The sequence below is a fragment of the Passer montanus genome, unplaced genomic scaffold (genome assembly GCF_014805655.1).
Source record: "Passer montanus isolate IOZ18808 unplaced genomic scaffold, ASM1480565v1 scaffold60, whole genome shotgun sequence".
Lineage (NCBI taxonomy): Eukaryota > Metazoa > Chordata > Aves > Passeriformes > Passeridae > Passer > Passer montanus.
Window position 1 is genome coordinate 1,076,821 of NW_024371038.1, and position 18,651 is coordinate 1,095,471.

At 41.5% G+C, this 18,651-nt stretch overlaps 1 protein-coding gene across 3 annotated transcripts; it reads left to right on the plus strand.

The window, feature by feature from the left end:
* Window positions 1–619: 619 nt before the first annotated feature.
* Window positions 620–12,492, plus strand: SAMD13 (sterile alpha motif domain containing 13). 3 transcript variants are annotated; one of them, XM_039727060.1, is made up of 4 exons: window positions 620–779; window positions 2,313–2,393; window positions 6,397–6,508; window positions 11,337–11,576. In XM_039727060.1, the coding sequence occupies exons 2-4, from the start codon at window positions 2,341–2,343 to the stop codon at window positions 11,478–11,480; spliced, it is 309 nt and encodes a 102-aa protein (XP_039582994.1). In that variant the 5' UTR covers window positions 620–779; window positions 2,313–2,340; the 3' UTR covers window positions 11,481–11,576. The 3 variants fall into 3 exon arrangements, with proteins under 3 accessions (XP_039582994.1, XP_039582993.1, XP_039582995.1); XM_039727059.1 differs by lacking the exon at window positions 620–779 and adding an exon at window positions 851–963 and having other exon boundaries at window positions 11,337–12,492; XM_039727061.1 differs by lacking the exon at window positions 620–779 and adding an exon at window positions 970–1,173.
* The last annotated feature ends 6,159 nt before the right edge of the window (window positions 12,493–18,651 follow it).

Below are 18,651 nucleotides of genomic sequence, written 5' to 3' on the forward strand. Positions count from 1 at the left end.
ACAGGGTGTGTTGATAGTCCTTGCTTGATTTCCCTTGCACTGACAGTGCATATAGGTAATGCCTACATGCCATTAGAAAACATCAGCAATCAAGGAAATACTGAAGAGATAGTGAAGAGATTAAAAAATAGCATAAAAAGTGTTGTTGCCAGAAAAACTTGACAACTTTTGTATTAAACTCTGTGGGTGAGATTTTATTGCCAGTGGGACACTCAGTAATTTGTAAGCTCTTTGAGTTGATTCTCTCCGTACAGTAAATCCCGTGGGTATGGTCTCCTTGTGAAACAAAGTCTGGAGCTTAGACGAGTAAGGTCTGCAGACTCAGTGCCTCCATGTCCTCTCTTTTCCCAGGGCGGCCGGTGGCACGGTGGGGGTGACTCGGTTGTGCTGTCCTGGGTCACTCCTCTTTCCCCATCACCCCGAGCCTGCAGCTGCAGGAGTTCCACAGAAAGCCTAGTGTCTGCTACTCACAAACGTGTTGACGAACTCATTCTAGGAATTAATTTTTCTAACTTTATCAATCTGCCAACATCTGGAGACTCCTACTTCCTACCTTGTATAAAATTTCCTCGCCTTGATACTGCATCCTTCAACAACTAGGGATTTGTTTCCTGTCCGTTACCTGGAACACCCCGCTTGTTAGGAGGAGCAGAAATGTCCACAAGGAGGCCCCAAGAACCTCAAGTCACGAACCGAGCTCGGAGCGCTGCTCTCCGGCCGTGTGCCGCCGGCAGGTCCGCCCATACCGGCCCCCCGGCGCTGTCCAGGGCCCCCAGCAGGTAAGCGCCGCCGGGGTAAGCCGCTCGGTGCCCCGCTCGGTGCCCGCCCGCTGTCGGCCCCGGCCCCGCGGCCCCGGATCACTCGGAGCCGCCGCGGAGCACCCGCTGCCGCCGGGGGGCGGGGGCCGCGGGCTCCGCCGCTCCGCAGCAGCCGGTAGCCATGCGCTGGTTTAGTTGCTCGTAGGTAGGTTTTTCTGCCTTGCTTCCCTCGCCCCCAGCCAGAACTGACAATGAGGTGCAGTGCGAGCGGGTGCCCGTGAGGTGCCGAGCGCGTGTCACAGCCCGGCGGAGCCCCTCAGCCCCCGCCGCCCGGGCCCGGGGGCTCCGCGGGAGGTGCCCGCCCCGAGCCCGGCGGTCCGGGCCGTGCGCGGCCGCGGCGCGGGGCGTTCCGCAGGTAGGCTGGTGCGGGTGTCGTCTGCAGTCACCTCAGGTGAACCGAGAAGTGATTTCAGGGAATTCGTGGAGTTGTTTGGTCAGCGGTGCAGCAAGAAGCATCTTTTCGATTAGTTTGTAACTGTGTTCTTGGTGCTTTACTCGCTTCTACGTGTGTAATAAAGGGTCTTCTTTTTTTTTTCTTTTTTCCGTTTTTTCCCCCACAGCAATATTAATTGCTATTCTCTGTTTTTGCCAAGTTTTAGCTGAAGAGCATGATTTCCCTGTTCTGTATCCCAGAGCTTTGAGACATTTCACTGGCGTCCATTAATGCTACAGCAAGAACATCCTGAGTCCTTGGTCCGTTCTCTGGTGCTCTCTGAAATAGAAATGGCTTACTTGAGAACAGAAAGGAAAGGCTTGGGTTATTTCTGCATGTTCTGTGGAGTGATGGAAAAAGATATGTGGTGCAAGTACTCCAGCATGCTGCAAGGAAGGAAGCAAACTGGATTTTCTCCTGTGTCCTTCATGTGCTCCTTTCCTTTTTGGAGTTCAGTGTAGCATACCTATAGAAGAAGCTGCTCTAGTGCAGGAAGGGAGGTCTTATGGATGACATACTGATTTAGGCCTCAGGAGTTTGGGGCTCAATTAGTAACTGTTTATGAGCTTTATTTGCACAATGGGCATAAGTGACATGCTCATTTGTATCCAAGTCCACATTTGTAAAACAAGGCTATGGATTTCCAAACCTTTCTAAAGATCTTCCATCTGTTTGGATCCTCTGTATCACAGGATGACTGAAAACCTATCAAGCTCTCTTGATACACAGCTATATATTGCACGTCAGTCTCCATGTATATGAATACATCGTTTGATCAAAATTTTAACACTTGTGAAAAGGATTAAATGTAGTATTACTTTCCTTGATTTTCAGGCAAGAATTATTTCTTGTGTTTGAAGCACAGATCAACTTTCTTTTCTAGTTCTTTAGCTACTATCAGCTTTGCCAGGCTTCCAAGGAAATCAGTCTTTGACAGCACTGTTGCTCTCAAGTGGAAAATGCATGTGTCCCTGTAGAATGCTTGATTCTGTTACATTACACTGCACTGGTCATACTACCAGTTATTAAACACAGCTTTTTTTTCCCTCCCTATCGATCAGTTGCTGAAGTAAAACTTCTGTCCTCCCCATGCTAACTGTTGACATGGAAAACAAGGAAAATGGCTCTCTGGATGTCAAAAAGTAAGTGTTCCTTTTACATAAACAGCACATGGGTTTTGAATGTAGTTTTCCTTTGAACTAATGTGGTTGGCAATAGCGGCCACTCCATCTTTGCGCATTTCAAATCCTCCCTGTTCTTAATGACTTCTGTTGTGTTTCAGCTTTGAAATAGAAGAGTCCAGGGCACTGAGCTGATTAAAAGTGATATGTGGTAGGACTGTATAGCAATGAAGAGATGTAGAAGCTAGTAACTTAAGTTAGGGGTATGTTTTTTCTTTTCCTCTCGAGCAGACATGAAAGCAGGTGGTAGCACTGTAGCCAATATTGTGCCTCTGCTCACCTGTCTGTTAGTGGCTTTTGTGAACCAGTGCCTAATGAGAGAAGTGTCCTGTGTGGAAGTTGCCTCTCTGTGCCCTTCTCTGCTGACAGCCCACCTGTCTAGGGCTGAGAAGTAGTAACAGTAAAAGATTTAGGTGTCAGTTCCCTTCTGAAACAGATACTTTAAGCTGTTTGTTGGAGAAGCCTGAAGTTGCTGGCGTTTTATTTCAGACACAGAGTGGGAATATGGCAGAGACACGGTATGTACTGCTCTACAGCTTTCTTTTGTGTGGTAAATACAGGCTAAGGCACAGAAAGCTTTTTGTAAGCATTCATTTAAGGTCAGAAATTCTTTAATTAGGACTAGCAATTCTGAATGATGTTATGGTCCGAGAAGTGAAATTCTCTGTGGAAAAATCTGGCCTTGCTGCTTTTGGATTACAGAAACCATGGTGAGAGAGATGTACACATATGTATAAATATTAAAGGAAAAAAAGACCATAAGGAAAGGTACTAGAGTGAGCTCTTAGTCTGTTGTCAAGCTGCAACACTTTGTGCAGCTGCACCTCATTCTCTTTCAGGTCTCCCTTACATAAGCTGTCCAAGAAAACGTGACAGTGTGTAGGCTACCAGGCACTAGAGTGAGATAAATAATAATGGTCACTTCAGGCTACTGATAAAACACCTGATTATGAAAAGCATCAAAAGATCTGATGGCAGCCATTAAAATCATCATCCTCCCCCTTTACTTGAGATGCTGGCTACACCACACCAACATAAAGAGCATTCTTCTATTCAGTGACTATGAATAATTATCATGTGTCCCTTAGAAACCACCTTCCCTTTGACAGGCTGGTTTCTACAATGAGCACTCTGGGGTAGGAGGAGAAAGAGACAGTCAAAGCAGACACAGTTTACGTTTAATCATTTTCCCTAAGGCTTGGGTGATAAAGACTCAACCACTGATTGCTAAGGTGGCTTTTTAGAGTGGATGGAAATTGTATTTAAACTGTGGGGCTGTGGTTTCTAGATGAATGTATATTGTATGTATGTGGGCATATCTACAAAGGAAGTATTTGACACTTTCCTGAAGTGCTTATAAATAGGTTGGATAAAATCTGTTTGTGCTCAGCTGTATCCTTTCAGACCTTGCTGCTTCTGCCACATGATGGCAATAAAGGCACAGGGACAGTGGTGAAAAACAGATGAGCCTAATTTTTATTCATTGTTAGTGCATCTAGTATTTAGTTTCAAAGCCTAAAATGCCAGTCCTCGTAAGATTTTAAAGCATCCAGGATGTGTGGTGTAAGCCAGGGTACGGCTAAGCCGTGGATGTTATATATTCCTTGTCTTGACTAAAGAATGGAGCCATGTCAGCAGCACTGTGAGGAGGAGACTAACAAAGTCTACAAGCAAAATGAGCATCTGTGTGGGTAGATGGGTTAAAATCCAGCCAGCCTCCAGCAGTCTGCCTCATGCCTTCCAGTCTTCTGCAGCTGTAGCTGTGGAAATTTGCTCCACTTGAGGTCCAGCATGATGCTATTCCTTGAGGCAGGAACTTGCAATTAATTCCTGTGATTAATTAATGGCTGAGGTAGAGCCCCTAAGTCATTGCAGTTGCATCCTGGATGGGGCTGGACCTGGTCCAAGATGTAGTTCCCTAGTGATAAAAGAGGAGCTACAAGAAAAACTAAAGCACTTGGGCTGAGATAAAAAATGGTGGAAGGAGGGTTTGGGACCATATTTAATTTGAAATTAAAGTGTTTGGAGAAGTAAGCAAATTACAGTTAGGTGATATTTTTACAGGCTGAACCTTTTATTTGCTGTTTAAGGGTTAAATTCAGTTTAGGCTTTTTTTTAACTAAGTGGTTGGCATTTTGTTTATTTATTTTTTTAGTAAAAAATGAGTAGTTGAAAGTGACAGTCTGTGTCCTAAGGAAAATGCAGAGATTTAAATTCCTCAAATGCTGCTTTTATAAATACATGCAGAGTTTGTGTGGCAGTTTTCACATTTTACTTCTTAAGTCTCAGAATGTGCACAAATAAGATTCCAAAGAATCTTATTTGGAAGGCATTCTTTGATTTAAAAAAAAAAAATACACAGGAAAAAAGTGCTGTTCTGATAAGGCCAGATAGTCTCATTTTCAATTTTGCTGAGTGTTGCTTTCTGTGTAATCACAATCAATGAAGCCATTCATGAAGTAAGTTATCCTGTGATGAGCAAATGTAAGAAACTGTTTCTCATTGCTCAGAGGTCTGTGATAAATGAAAAAACCTGCTTTTAGAAGGCCCAGTGTAGCACAGACTGCAGATGATCCCTGTGGCCAGATTTTGTTGCCTTATTGACAGACACGTTTCAAGAGTCTGGGGACATGCAAAAATGAGTCCTTCTTCCCAGGACTCAGATAGTTGTAGAAATAAGAATGTTGTAGAAACAGCAATGGGAGGCACTCTATGTAGAGATTACATTTAGATGCTTTGAAAGATGGTGTGCCCTTTATTCGCCCTGTTACTTTGCTGAAAAACATACAAGTCCAGGCAAGGCAGAGATGCTGACAGTTGGAAAAAAAAAATAAATTGGAGGACAGGACAAAAACATTGTCATGGGAGTATAATCTGCATTTCTTTTCCAGCTGGTGCTGTTGAAATCAAAGTCCTGCCTCTAAGCTTCAGACCAGAAAATGGACAGGATTCTGACACCTGTCCTAATCTGTACATTTTCAATATTACTTTATTAGCATTATGGTTAAGCAAATATAAAGATGGAAAATTTTTGGCATTATCTTCAGGACTTCTGGTTGGGGAAACATGTTAAAGCAGCTGTCTCTTTGATACCTTGCTGTTCATCCTCATAAATTTCAGTAGAAAAGGCAGTCAAGCTCCCTATGTGGCTTTTTTTTTCAAAAATTTTCAGATACACCAAGGTTATCCTTGTGATAGAGTGATTACAGTTTGAGGAAAATAAATTCAGGATAAGGATAGTAATATGAATGTTTTGTTGGTTTTGCTACTGTGGAAAACAATTGCCCGAGGTTAATCACAGAAGGAATTAATTATGATTGTGTTTAACAGATGTTTTCTCAGATGCACAGCTATTTAAAAAGTCCATAGATTTGTCCAAAGATGAGTCTGACAACAGTTTTGGGAAATTTTCTATATTGAGAATTAGTGCAATCATTTGGTGACTTTGTTTTGGTTGGGGAGTTCTGTTTGTTTCTAATTGATTTGTTGTTGCTGTTTTACAAGGTAAAGATGCCTACCAGTAATTTCTACCCGTGTTACAAGGACAGTCTCATCTGTGTAAAGGATAATCCACATATAATTCTTTAAGTACTTGGTAGCTGAAAGCAAGCTGCAGGCTTGAAAGGCAGGAGTTTGGTACCCCACTTATGGCAGTTCTCATTCTCCAGCAGCCAAGACAGCACACTTGTAGGAAGATCCTAACTGATTACCTCTGGCTGATGTGAAGATTCATATACTTTCTTCTTTTCTGAAAGGAGAGGGGTCTCAGTTTTCCCCAGCATCAGGTCTTCGGAATGTAAAAGAACAGGTGACACTGTTCTGTATTGGAGTGGGGGAGATGTATCAAAGAACACTTTTCCTGCAGAAAGAAGGAAGGAGGGGGACCTACATGAGGCATGCACAAAGCAGCAGCAGATGTTCTGCACACCTTTAGTGATTACTTGTCTGCGTTTGCACTTTGCAGTTCACTAGAGAATGGGAGACCTCTGGATCCTGCTGACTGGGCTGTTACTGATGTTGTGAATTATTTCAGAACAGCTGGATTTGAAGAACAAGCCAATGCTTTTCAGGAACAGGTAAATCTGTTAGCAAACGCCTTTTGACTGCTATCAGTTTCTCACACTGCAAATTTTTACTGTGGGCCTGGTTATATACTGTAAAATGGGAGAGAAAATCCCACATTAATGGTGGGATTTGAGTCTGTTATTGGGTGACAATGCATGGGACTGTGATCTCTGAGTAATAATATTGTTCTGCAAGCTGTGGGTAATTAGTTGGAGTTTGTTTAAGATAGAATTCAGAAAGGTGAGAAATCTTAATAAATTTTCTGGCTTGAGCTCAGTCTCCCTGTACAACCCACTCAGTTTCACTGTCTTGTTATTTAAAATGTGAATGGTGTTTAAAATGTGAATTCCCATCTTTCTTAGTGTATTGTGTAATTGCACTCATGAGCACTTATGAAACCTGGGGCTTCTAAGCAACAACATGAGTGTGAAGGCATAGGGTGAAAAAGGGGCTGCTGTGTTGCATTGAACTTGGCAGTACAAGTGAATATGAAAAGGACAAGTTGACAGTAAGTTGGCAGAGGAGCAGCGTGTTTGTAGGACTCAGTCTGAGAAACAGGTTGAGTCTTTGTTTCTGGGCCTTGTATCTGCTGATACTAATGGAAGGCTTCTTTTGGTAGATTAGATCAGCAAAGAGCTTAACAGTCAGGTGGCCCATTGTAACTCACCTGCCAGCAGCTGGGGCTGTGTGTTAGTGGGGCAGAATTGAGAAGTCAGTGTACTTGGCCTGCAGCCCACCTGTTCCATAGAGAAGTAGCTTCCATCAGATTGGCAGTTCAGCACCTCCTCAGATAAGTCTGTAGGCTTGTGTGTGACTACCAGGAAATTAGTCACCCACACTTGTAATTAGTTATCAAAATAGATGGCTCGACCTTCCAAGGTACTGAGCTGGTGCAGGTTATTGGCAGCTTTGCAGGGAGATTGTACCTTGCAGGTGAAATAACATCATGGCTGGTCAGGTTAGTGTTGCTGACCTTCAGCACCACGGCTGTGAAATCCGATCTCATCGTAACTGATGCATATAACAAAGTATCTAAATTTAGTTCTTTGTTCTTGAGGGTGAAAAGCTTGGCGTTGGGTGATTCTCTGGCAGGTTGCAGAGAAGGTTCTTTCTGCAGCTGCTGCTAATTTTTCAGAATTTGAAGATGAGTGAACAGGCTAAAAAGGAAAATGTTTGAGTGTGTCCATTCCTTAATACCAGGCTCCATGTCACAAAAGCCCTGGACATGTGGTTTAAAAAAACTACATAGGCAAAGTAATTGTGGTCTCTGGGAGTCTTTTCCTTATACTGACAGATACCTCTGACTTCCATCAAATATCTTGACCTCTTTGCCTCACAGCTGGCTTGACAATAGTATTGAAGTAATTACTACTGATTTTGCAGCAGAAAGGTGAGGGTAATTTCTGAGTTTTGGCAAATCAGTTTGCAACAGCAGCCTTATAGGCTTTATTAGTATTTTGCAATGAGGATAAGTGGTTTAAGTAGAGTAACTGAGGACTCTGCTGGGACAGCCGTGTGCAGAAATGTGGCTGCCAACTTCACTTTATGCTAAAACCTTGGAGAGAGAGGCTGCAGCTGCCACCAGGATGTGGCCAGGAACTGAGGGATGGATAATTGCAGCAGAAGTCATTGCCACTTCCTTTCTCCTCCTTCCCATTAGCAGAATGAGGAGCACCAAGTGCCTGGCTCTACGTGCCAGGTTTGCCAGCCTATTCCCTGTCTGCACCAAGAACAGCCCTATAAACAGTCCTGTCCCTAACTTCTTATCAGTGGTGCTGTTCAGTTTCTTCTACACTGCTACCACTAACTCTAACTGTGTTCTTACAGTATTTTTTGTCAGGATCTCCCAGGTATGGCAGTGCAGACAGGTTCATTTTGAACCCTTAGCCGTCCTGTGTCTGTAGAGCACCAGGCATGCAGCTGCAGTTCTGGCCATCTCTATTTTCCTCTGTCATTTGCAGTTGCCTGGGCCCTAGAAACCTAGTTTCATTTGATCTACTGCCCTGAATATGTACTGGAAGAGGAATGAGTTTGTTAGCAGTAAAGGAAAGTATTCAGTTTCACCTACAACACTGGGAAGTTGTTTTCCACTGAACTGCTTCAATAGGGGCAGCACAATGGTTTCCTTACAAAATATCCTTAGCCCAGAATGTAATCATGACATCTATTGTTACACTGAGCTTTTACACAACAATAACTGGGTCCACGCTTTCTTTTGATGAATCTGAATACATCTGGACTCACCTAAAACAAGTGGCTCAAAAGATCTTTAAGACCTGAATTTTTCATACAATACTTTAAGGATAATTAGAAGGCATTTTAAGGGCTGCAGAATGTTTTATTAAAACTATTGTAAGTGCTGGTAAGAAGTGATGCTTGTATGATGATTATCTGTTATTCCTTCTTGGAGTTCCACTGATGTCAGCAAATCAAAAGAGCTCACTGATGAAAACAGATTCAACTGAAGGATGTTGCCCAGTAACAGAAATCCATAACATCAGCAAGCAAATCAGACAAGCCAAGAAGTTGGGGACAGAGGATACCTGAAGAGGGAGGAGAGCAGTTGCAGGATGAGGGCGTGGACACTTCCAGAGAAATACAGCCTGCCAGTTTGTGGCTGAGCTTTCTGTAGGAGCCCTGGAAGCACAGGGGACTGTGGCTCACTCTAAGACTGAAGCTGTTTACAAGGTCTCAAGATGTGCTTGTGCTCTGACCTTTGTTATGGCCCATGTGGCTTCTTGACCATTTTGTTGTGATAGCCAGATATGCCCAGGTGACCCAGTCTGGTTTGTTGGCCTCACTGCAATGCCCTACCAGAATGGAAACTGGAGTTTGACATCAGCTGGTGTCCATTGCTGCTCTCTGGCAGAGCCACAACAGGGAGGAGCCCATGAGTGTGTTGGCTGCTGTGCTCTCGTATTGACTTACTGTAAAACTTTGCACTTCTCAGTCACTTAGAGCAGAAGGGGTGGTAGGAGGACTTGAAGCTTAACCAGTCTCCTGGTTGTTTGCTGAAGACAGTGTGATATTGGTGTTGAGGTCATCTTGGCACAGTGGGGAATTAGTTTGCTTGAGTTGTGCAGAGAAGCCTCTCTGCAGTTAACATTAAAAAGACATGCTGAGAGCTAGCATTGAAATTGCACCCTGAAAAAAATCCAGTAAATAGAGAAGTAGCAGAAAAAAAGATCAGAGAAGACACCAGAGCATACAAAATCTTACCTGGTGCAAAAAAAGGGTGTGACAGTTCTGCAGAAGCAGGTAAATATGGAAAACTTAAAGGAAGTGAAAGAGGTAAAGCTTACAATTCACACAAAGATAGAAAACATGAACTCTGAATATGTAGTCACTCATTCCTACACAGATGTGTTTGAAGAATCAGTTTTCTATTCAGTGGAAGTCTTAGTAGTTACCAGCATTTATAGAAAACACAGGGAACCCTGTGGAAGAAGAAGGGAAAGGAATAGATGCTTTTTTCCTATTCTTGGAGTTTCTCCTATTCCAGGTACTGGATTTACTCCATTTGGATCCTACCAAGCTGGAGGCTGTTCTTCCTCCATAGCATCGTTGAACAGCAGCAGAAAAAGCAACTTCAGATCGGTCATAGCAATGAGCAAAACAATCACTGGTGTCAAAATTCCCACAGAAAGAATTGTGACGAATGGAAAAGAGAGGATAGAAACTGGTTTTAACCATTTACATTCTCAACAGTAATTGGAAAGAGGCACCTGCTATAATTGGGTAAAAAGTTATTGGAAACTTTTTTCTTTTAGAATTACTGTTACTCTGTGCTCCCCTGAGGGATTAATAGTTGTATACATCTTGGGGATATTTTTTAAAAATACCACTTTCAGCTGATCTTTGACTATGTTGTGGTTTGTCCATGTATTTTGTATTTATAAACTTTATCAAGTTTTAAGAGATCAGTCTTGACAAATTCCTGCTGAGCTCTAATAGAAGTCTTCTTTTCATGTTGCATTGTAATCAAGGATGGGATCTCTGATATTTCCAAGATAATAGTAGGTAGTGGAGAGATGTGGATTCTTTCTCTTCCATTTTGACTTTGAAAATTATTTAGAGGGAGTTTTCAAGCATATGTCAAGGTTTTAAGATGGAAAAAAAATCCAAAGCCTACAGGATTTCTAATCTAAACAGGTCAGAAAGTCAAGGTCGGAGAGGAAAAGAAATCCCACCATATCTGTGATTTACAAGAGCTATTTTAAGCAGGAAAGTGTAGGGGTTGTTGAGATCTAAAGTGGCAAGTTGCTGCTTTTCTCGTCTTCCCTTGAAAGTAGAGGAAGAGAAGTTCTCTCAGTGTGTCAAGCTCCAGTTAGGCCCTTCCAAAATTTCTGATTGCAAGAGTCTTTTCCTTTTTTTCCCCCCACAGGATGTATGGGAAGGTTTGCCTTTTAAAGAAGGCACCTGAAGTTATTAGCAGATATTCACTAGTTTAAACTTGCATATTGCTGTCAATAGTAATTCTTCTGAAAGGCACTTCATAAGCTTCATTCTTAGGAGTATCCTTCCCTAAATGGCTGATAATTAGGCATTCTTCACTTGTACCTATTAATTAGAAAAAGGTTTACAAGGAGGGAATTTTGAAATTAAGCGCATTTGGATTTTGTGCTTGCCTAAATAGTATTTATGCCTTAGTCAGCACAGGTGAGCACTTGAAAAGCAGACAGCAAGCAGAATCTAGCAGCTGTGAACATGGTTTCAGGAAAATCAAGACTACTGTTTTCCTCACTGATCCTCTATAGTAGTATTCCATTTGTTGCATGACTGTTCTCCTCTGTTAGATTTGTATACTTGTCTTTATCAATTCTTTAATTCTTCTTATAGGAAATTGATGGCAAATCATTACTGTTGATGACAAGAAATGATGTACTGACTGGACTTTCATTAAAACTGGGGCCTGCGCTGAAAATCTATGAATATCACGTAAAACCTCTACAGACACAACATCTAAAGAACAACTCTTTATAGCTAATTGTCTAATTGGGGTCATGCTGTGCCTCAAAGGAAAAATAAGCAATTTGGTTTCATGTGATGGAACTTTGTAAAGAGAGAATATATCTATTAAGAGTTTAAACCAAATTAGAATATATATCCTATTGGATAGAGCTGGCAATATACTATATGCTGAGTCTGAGCTGAGAGAGGTGGTGTGTATTTTTTACATAGTACATAATGATTTTCTCTTTTAGGAAGTGTCAATGAGCATGTTGAGATAGCTACATCACTGTATCCAGAACAAAAGGGAGGTATGTCATTCTCATTTTTGAGCCAGACATGTTCTTGATTTTATTAATTAAGATACCAAAAAGTTAAACACAAACAACCCCAAAGTTTACATGCATCCTTAGAGAAAGGAACCAATTAAAGTAGGCTTTGGTTTGCACTAAAGACCTACTAAAATTATTACTACTTATAATTTCAGGATGGGCCTGACACTTGCCAAGTCACCCTTTTTTGCAGAGGGTCCTATTTTAACCTTATTAAGGTTTACTCGTGGTATGCTGCAATGTTTAAAGCTGTACATAGAACTAACATAACTCCTTCCATAGCAGAAGGTGTTGCTGACAGGTGAAACTGAGTTGTGTATTTTTTTGCTGTCCTTTAAATTTTCAGCTTTTCACCTGTTTTTAATAGTAGTCCTATGTAAAATATAGTTGGTTTTTAAGGGTTTATGTTGCTTTGCAAACAAAAAAAGCTTCATTTTATTCCTTTTTTAATTTATGATTGTTTTCTAACATTATGCAGAAATTTGTAAAAAGTAAAATTCTGCACATTTTTAATATTGTCTGTCTTTGGTGTTGTAATGATTGATTTTTTTTAATGCTTAACACTTTGAATACTTGTTTTAAGAACTGAAAGAAGCTGTCTTGTCATCCTACATCTCTGTTAAAAGAGAGTCATGTTCAATCTGTTTGTACTGGTTCCCTATTTGATAGGTTGCTTGCTATATCCCAATAAAACATTGCTTATGTTTGGATTCAGTTTACTTTACAGATCTTTTACTTTCTCTGTTATGGTATACTGGAGCTCCTTTTCTCCATTTTCCTATTAAAAAGGTACCAAAATCTACTTAAGATTCTATGTTCTTGTGATTGCTTTTAACATTACCTACCATAATATTTAAAGATTTAATTATTTTTGTTCTTTCTTCTCTGGTGTTACATACTGCTGAAGGAGAAGCCCTGGCCACAGTTCACCAGTAACATCTGTGTTTCCCTTACCCGTGTCTGGAGCTGTCAGTGGTGCGGAGCTGCTGTGCTGGCCCTGGTGCACAGGGTGGGTCCATTTACCCCAGAATGTCTGAGAGACAGCTCAAGGATGGTGCTAAACCCTGTCTGGGCTCACCATCATCTCTGGCCCAGAGAGCTTTGCCATGACCCCAGAAATGGGGAATGTGGGATTGCATCAGTGATGCTGAGCTGAGGAACAAGGAAGGAGCAAATAAGCATGAGAGTGTGGTGAAAGTGGAAATGGTGTGGGGGAAAATGGTGAGGGGGTGCAGCTGGGAAGGGAGAAGGGTACTCCCTTCTGCCAAGTTGGGGACAGGATTCAGGGAGAGGAAGGAGAAACTCCTGCCCTCTCCTGCCTGGGTAGTGGCCCTGTCTTCACTTTGACTTGGCCAGGTGTGAGGTGGCTGTTCATGCTTGTGGTTGCTGGTATTAAAGGGAGAAAGGGGAGAGAAAGGACAAAGCCATGCTAATAGCTATGCCATAGGTGAAGCTCATGCTCTGTTACATAAATATATACAGCAGCATGCTTTCTTGGATTCTTCCTAACCTTTACATGGTACAATGTATTTATTTGGAATTTGAGACAATAGGACAGAGATGTATTCATAATTTCTTTGTCTCTTCCTTGTACTGAGCTTACTTCAGGTATTGGTCTATTAGCAGCAGGTTTGTAAGTCATGGTCTGAATTCTGTTTATGATTTTATTTATAGTTTGGTCATGTCCAGAGACACCTGCTGGGAGTAGGGCTTTGCTGGAAGACTGGATTCAAATAGAGATCATCAACCCTGCCTTGGGGACTTTTGAGCTGTAGTCTATATCTGGCTAATTTTGGACTGCAATTTAAAAATTATATGTGAAACTCCTAAGTATTTTAATATGGAATTAGGTCTGTTTCTGAAAAGGATCATGAAAGCACTCTGGACATGCTAACCAGCACTGTATGTGTAGAATTATTTTGGATGAGAATACGTAGTGCTGTGTTACTGAAGGATTAACTGAATATTCTTTTTTTCTCCATTTGCATGTTTGGTATGGGATTTACATTTTGTGGTCCTATGGAAGACAGAATTGGAAGTAAAACGTACTTATACCAAGAGGGAGTAAAAATCTCTACTGTGCAGACATGAGAGTGCATTTGATGACTACTGAACAAAGTTCTTTCTTTTAATATGTTTAATGAGCAAATGAATTGCATTCAGAAACATCCAGATTTTATTTCCCCTTTGCTCAGCACCACTGAGTCATACAAGTAAAGGCATAACAAAAATCTTATTGCAAGTGCAAAAAAGAATTTGGAAAATATTGGTAAAAACTGACAATTTTTTTACTGTCTCTGATTTTTATTGTCATTTCCTGCTGTTCTCTGAGCTTTCTAATGCTGCTCTTCTCTTTGTGCAGTTGACTGTTCCGGTTTTGTCTCTTACATTCTCTTTGCTGTTTCTGGGAGAACAAAAAAATCTTTCTAAGAGAGTGAAGGGTTTAAAAGAGGAAGTCAAAGCCAGATTATTTTTAGCTACCATTCCTCTTGCAGAAAACACAGCTGCTGTTGAGATGAGGAAGCAACTGATAGGCATTACTGGATACCATGTCAGTACTGCAGCTCTGAGTTGCAGAGCTATGCAGGAATCCAATTTAAATCATGCCCTTATATGTGCCTGCAGCTGGGAGAGTCCCTCTTCCTTCAAAGCCCTGCCCGTGCCCTGGGTGATGGTTAAGCTGCCAGCATCTGACTGCTCAGCTGATCCAGGGGGTGAGTGTGATGAAGGTCTTGGCTTTCACACTGAATCACAATTTAGAGAGTGCCCCTCTCCTGGATGCAGCTTTAAGGAATAAAGCAGCACTGAACTCCCCTGCCCTGCTGTTGGTCAGCACAAGAACAGTCATGCTGCAGCCAAGGTCTTCCCTGTCCTTCCTCTCTCCTAATATCAGAAGTGCATATCTATCAGAATCTTTCATAAGCTTCTAAAATGATTTCAAAGCATTTCAATATGTCTGTTTTGGCATGATGGGCATGAAATATATAGGAATTGTTTATCAGCTCTAGTCACTCTCCTCTCAAGCTGTACATACACAACATGGCATGTTCTCTTTGCATCCAGACAGGGACAAGTACCACATATAAAGCATGTGTAAGGCACCTGTCAGCAAAGTATGGGATCTGTGGCAGTACCTGTCCATCAGGATCACTTTCTCAACCCAGAAAAAATTGTTCTGACTGCTTGCTGCTGTCTCCCATCCCTACGTGTTATTGGTCCCAGTTTGTTCTAACGTGCTGCACTTGATCAGGTTGTAGAAGATTTTTTGCCCATATAATTATAAGACAAGATTCAACAGCTGTAACAAAGGGACTTAACCCCCCATGCATCACTCCTGGTTAGAAGTGACCCTGGCAAAATGTCTCATTAGGCTGTCAGTGTCAGGAATTAACTGCTGAATGAACTCTTCCTTCTTTTCCCTGCTTTTTCCAGCATGTTCAAATTCTGCCAAATCCTTTCACTCTTCCTCTTTTTAAAAATCAGCATTTGATTGATCTTTTGTCTTCAAAAATCCTCTTTCCATCATCACACTTAATTTACAGTGACAGTTATTTTAAAATCAGAGGGTCTTATTTTCTGTGAGTCTGACAAAAGCTGCAAATTTATTTATCTTTTTTTTTAATGGCAATATTGTACAACAGTTAAAGGTTGAGTCTGAGGAGGACCAGAAAAATATTACCTTACTTTGTCTTCATTCTGTTTTTTTACTTCCAAGTCAGCAGTTCCTTCTCTTCTAGGAATGGCTTTTGGCCCAAAAGTCATGTGGGAAATGCAATTACTGTAAATGTGCATGTTGGAGGTTGTAACAATCACTGGCTTATAAGCAGCAGGGTGAGTGGAGCACTGCAGAGGAGAGTCTGCTTTACTCTCTCCTCTTCCTTGGACAATTTACACAGGCAATTGATTGGCTTCTTCATCAAATGAGAGGACTTGGTGCTTGGAGATGTGATCCAAGAGATCTCACCCGTGTCCCGTTCCATCACCTCTGTGCTGCTCAGTTTGGACAGCAGTTTCCCCAGAGGAAGTGGCTGTCATTAGCCCACTGGCAGGGGCAGTCTCCATTGGAAGAATGGGCAGACTGATTTAATAAGTAACTTTCATTCCTTTTGGGAAAGTCTGTCTTCTTTTTAATAACATAACAAGGTCATTAAATTACTTTTTGTTTAGCCCCTATAATTAGGGAGTTGATTTAGTGATGTTCACTTGGATCTTCAATGTGTGTTCAATTCCCAGAATAACACTGGTCGGTAGTTGCTATAAATTTGGGAAATGCAACCTCAGGCACCTGGAGAGCCCAAGGGGATCACCTCGAAGACTGTAAGTGGTTCTTGGTCTCCATGTGAGAGTTTCATTGCTGGTGAGTACTGGAGACCACTGTTGTATTTGTATGCTGCACTCGTGAGCATCCTTGCTGAAGGAGCAGTCAGCAGTTACAACTGCTCTTTTATCAGCTGATCTGCTGATAAGGCAGCAGCACATGTCTTGGCATTGGCAGACTTGCATTCATCTCAGGATGTTCTCTTCCTTTTTTGGATGATTGCTGTAATCCAGCTGCCCCTCTATAGAGTACGCTCTTTGGTCGTTACTATATTGAGAATGCCTCTGATTGTAGCAGCTAAATTTTATCAGAAAAGAGAGGGAAAGCTCATCATTTGCACTGATCTTTTGGATTCAAGAGTAACGTTACTTTGTCTTGTCTTAGTGGATGGTGGAAGGAGGAAGGAAGTCAAAGTAAGGAACTTGTGGCTGAGTTTGTTCACAAGCTGGTGGCCAAACTGTCAGGAGAGAAATGTGGAAATGGGTGTGTGCCTGGGTGTAGCAACCCTCTTTCACAAGGACACTCTTCAAATTCCCTCCTCCCTTCTGCATAAACAACACACGCCAGTTTGCCTGGGCTTTGCTACCTGGAAGTATGTGTGTCTAGAGGATTTGAAAACATTGCAGGAGTATGAGGTCATTAAAACTTGAACTCTTGTCTTTTTCAGTCAGATGTAATGTAGAAATTCATTTCTAATGCCCTACTTGACAAGTGGCAGAAGCCCTCCACACTTCTTGGGCGCTGTGGTTTCTGTTGTATTTCCCTCTGAATCAAAGGTTTCTCTGCTTCCTTGTCTATCTAATTTTGAATCCCTCCAGCATTGTTTGGGTTGTTTTTTTGTTTTAGCAACAACTAAGCCCAAATCATGTTTTTTAATGATGTGATTGCCATAGATTAGTCATACATCAGCTCATCTAGTGTCATTGATGCATGTGTTTTGTACACATACATGTGTGTGTGTGTGCATGCATGCACTCAGGTACTTGTGTGTGTCTTTCTCAGCCTGCTATGAATGGTGAAGCTCTCAGAAAACATTTTATATTGCAGCTGACATGTGAGTTGACATTTTTGATCCAATAACTGGAAACATTTAATATGTTTCCTTTCTAGAGATACAGCTGTGCACTTTCCAGGGGGGATATGGTTGGCTGCTGTATATATAAAAATAGCAGAATTCTAAATTCAGAAGTATTTATTTTGAGAATTTTAGCCAGAAACACTTTTTTGGTCATTTTAAGTAGCTCAGCTTAACTTAGAGTCAGGATTATGAACTCTTGATAGAAGCAAGGTTAAATTAAGAAAGGAAAAAGACAACTTTAAGGAGGGAGAAAAAAAAGTAGCTGTTATAGTTAATAAAAACTGGCAGGTTTAAATGTCTATTGGAAAGCAGGTAGCAACATATACAGAATAATACAGTCAGGGAAGACAGATGATTTGTCCTGACCCTGACAGTGACATCTGCTCTCTGTTTTAGGTACTGGCTGATGAGTTCAGCTGGTACATTTTATCTGTGTGACATTGGTTGTGCGTGGAGCATGATGAGCAGATGAGGCAGGCTGTGTTGGACTGTCCTGGGCAGTTATCAGAATTGAACAGAAACAGGATGGCAAAGAATAAGAGACTAAAAAGATAATATGTTTGTGCACTTGAAATACCCTGTTTCATGGTAGGAGACTTCATACCCTATGAACTACTGGGATGTAGCCCAGGACCAGCAAGGTTCATGTTATCAGCAAGAAGTTGTATTTTAAACAGCAATTTTACAACCTGCTAGCTGCTGCTCATTTTCATCAAGTGTGATGTTGTCAGCAAAGCATCACAGCTGCTTCTGAGTAAAACACAGTAAGCAACTTGCATAGCTCCTTAGGACAGGAGTTGAAAAAAACATCTGTCTGAATGAAATTAATGCAAGTCCATCGTGGAGCTGAATCTAATGAAACCAATGGGAATTTGGTCAGATTTCAGCCCCAAGTGAGTCTGGCTAACTCACATTTTCAGGAATTATTTATGCCACTGTTACCTTAATCTTTTTGCCATATGGGAAGTTGGGGCTGCTTCCAATTGCCAAAGTACTTTCTTTAGAAGCAGTCTGCCCACGTAAGTGACTCAGGTTTGCAGTGCTGGATGGAGCTGCACTGAGATGCTCCAAAGACATGAATGTCTGCCTGCCTGTGGAGGTTTATACAAACCACACTGAATGAGTGTATGTGTGTGCTTGTTGCCACAGAAAAGGCTGAGTAAACAACTGCTCACTGCTTTGTCCTCATTCTGCCATGGAGGTTAGTCCACCACTATCTTGCAGGGCCACAAATGAAGCACAAAAAGTAATGAAAGAAACCCTGTGCCTAATGCAATACATTTCTTATAAGGTAGAAAGTAACTTGGTTGTGCATATCTGCTTTATTTCAGAAAGAGGCAAATGCTGAAATGTTCAATAAGATTCTTTTTCATCTGTTGGTAATGAAGTGTCATTTGGAAGAAGATTGGTCACTTTTTGAGGTGAAATTGGATGAATTAAAATAGTTCTTTTACTTAAAATGTTTACATTTATATA

What these genes read in the sequence shown, in the direction of transcription:
- SAMD13 (XM_039727060.1), top strand. Translation starts at nt 2,341, where the DNA reads ATGCTAACTGTTGACATGGAAAACAAGGAAAATGGCTCTCTGGATGTC. An exon ending in GGCTCTCTGGATGTCAAAAA is followed by an intron (nt 2,394 to 6,396) that starts GTAAGTGTTCCT and finishes TGCACTTTGCAG; the next exon opens with TTCACTAGAGAATGGGAGAC. An exon ending in CCAATGCTTTTCAGGAACAG is followed by an intron (nt 6,509 to 11,336) that starts GTAAATCTGTTA and finishes TTCTTCTTATAG; the next exon opens with GAAATTGATGGCAAATCATT.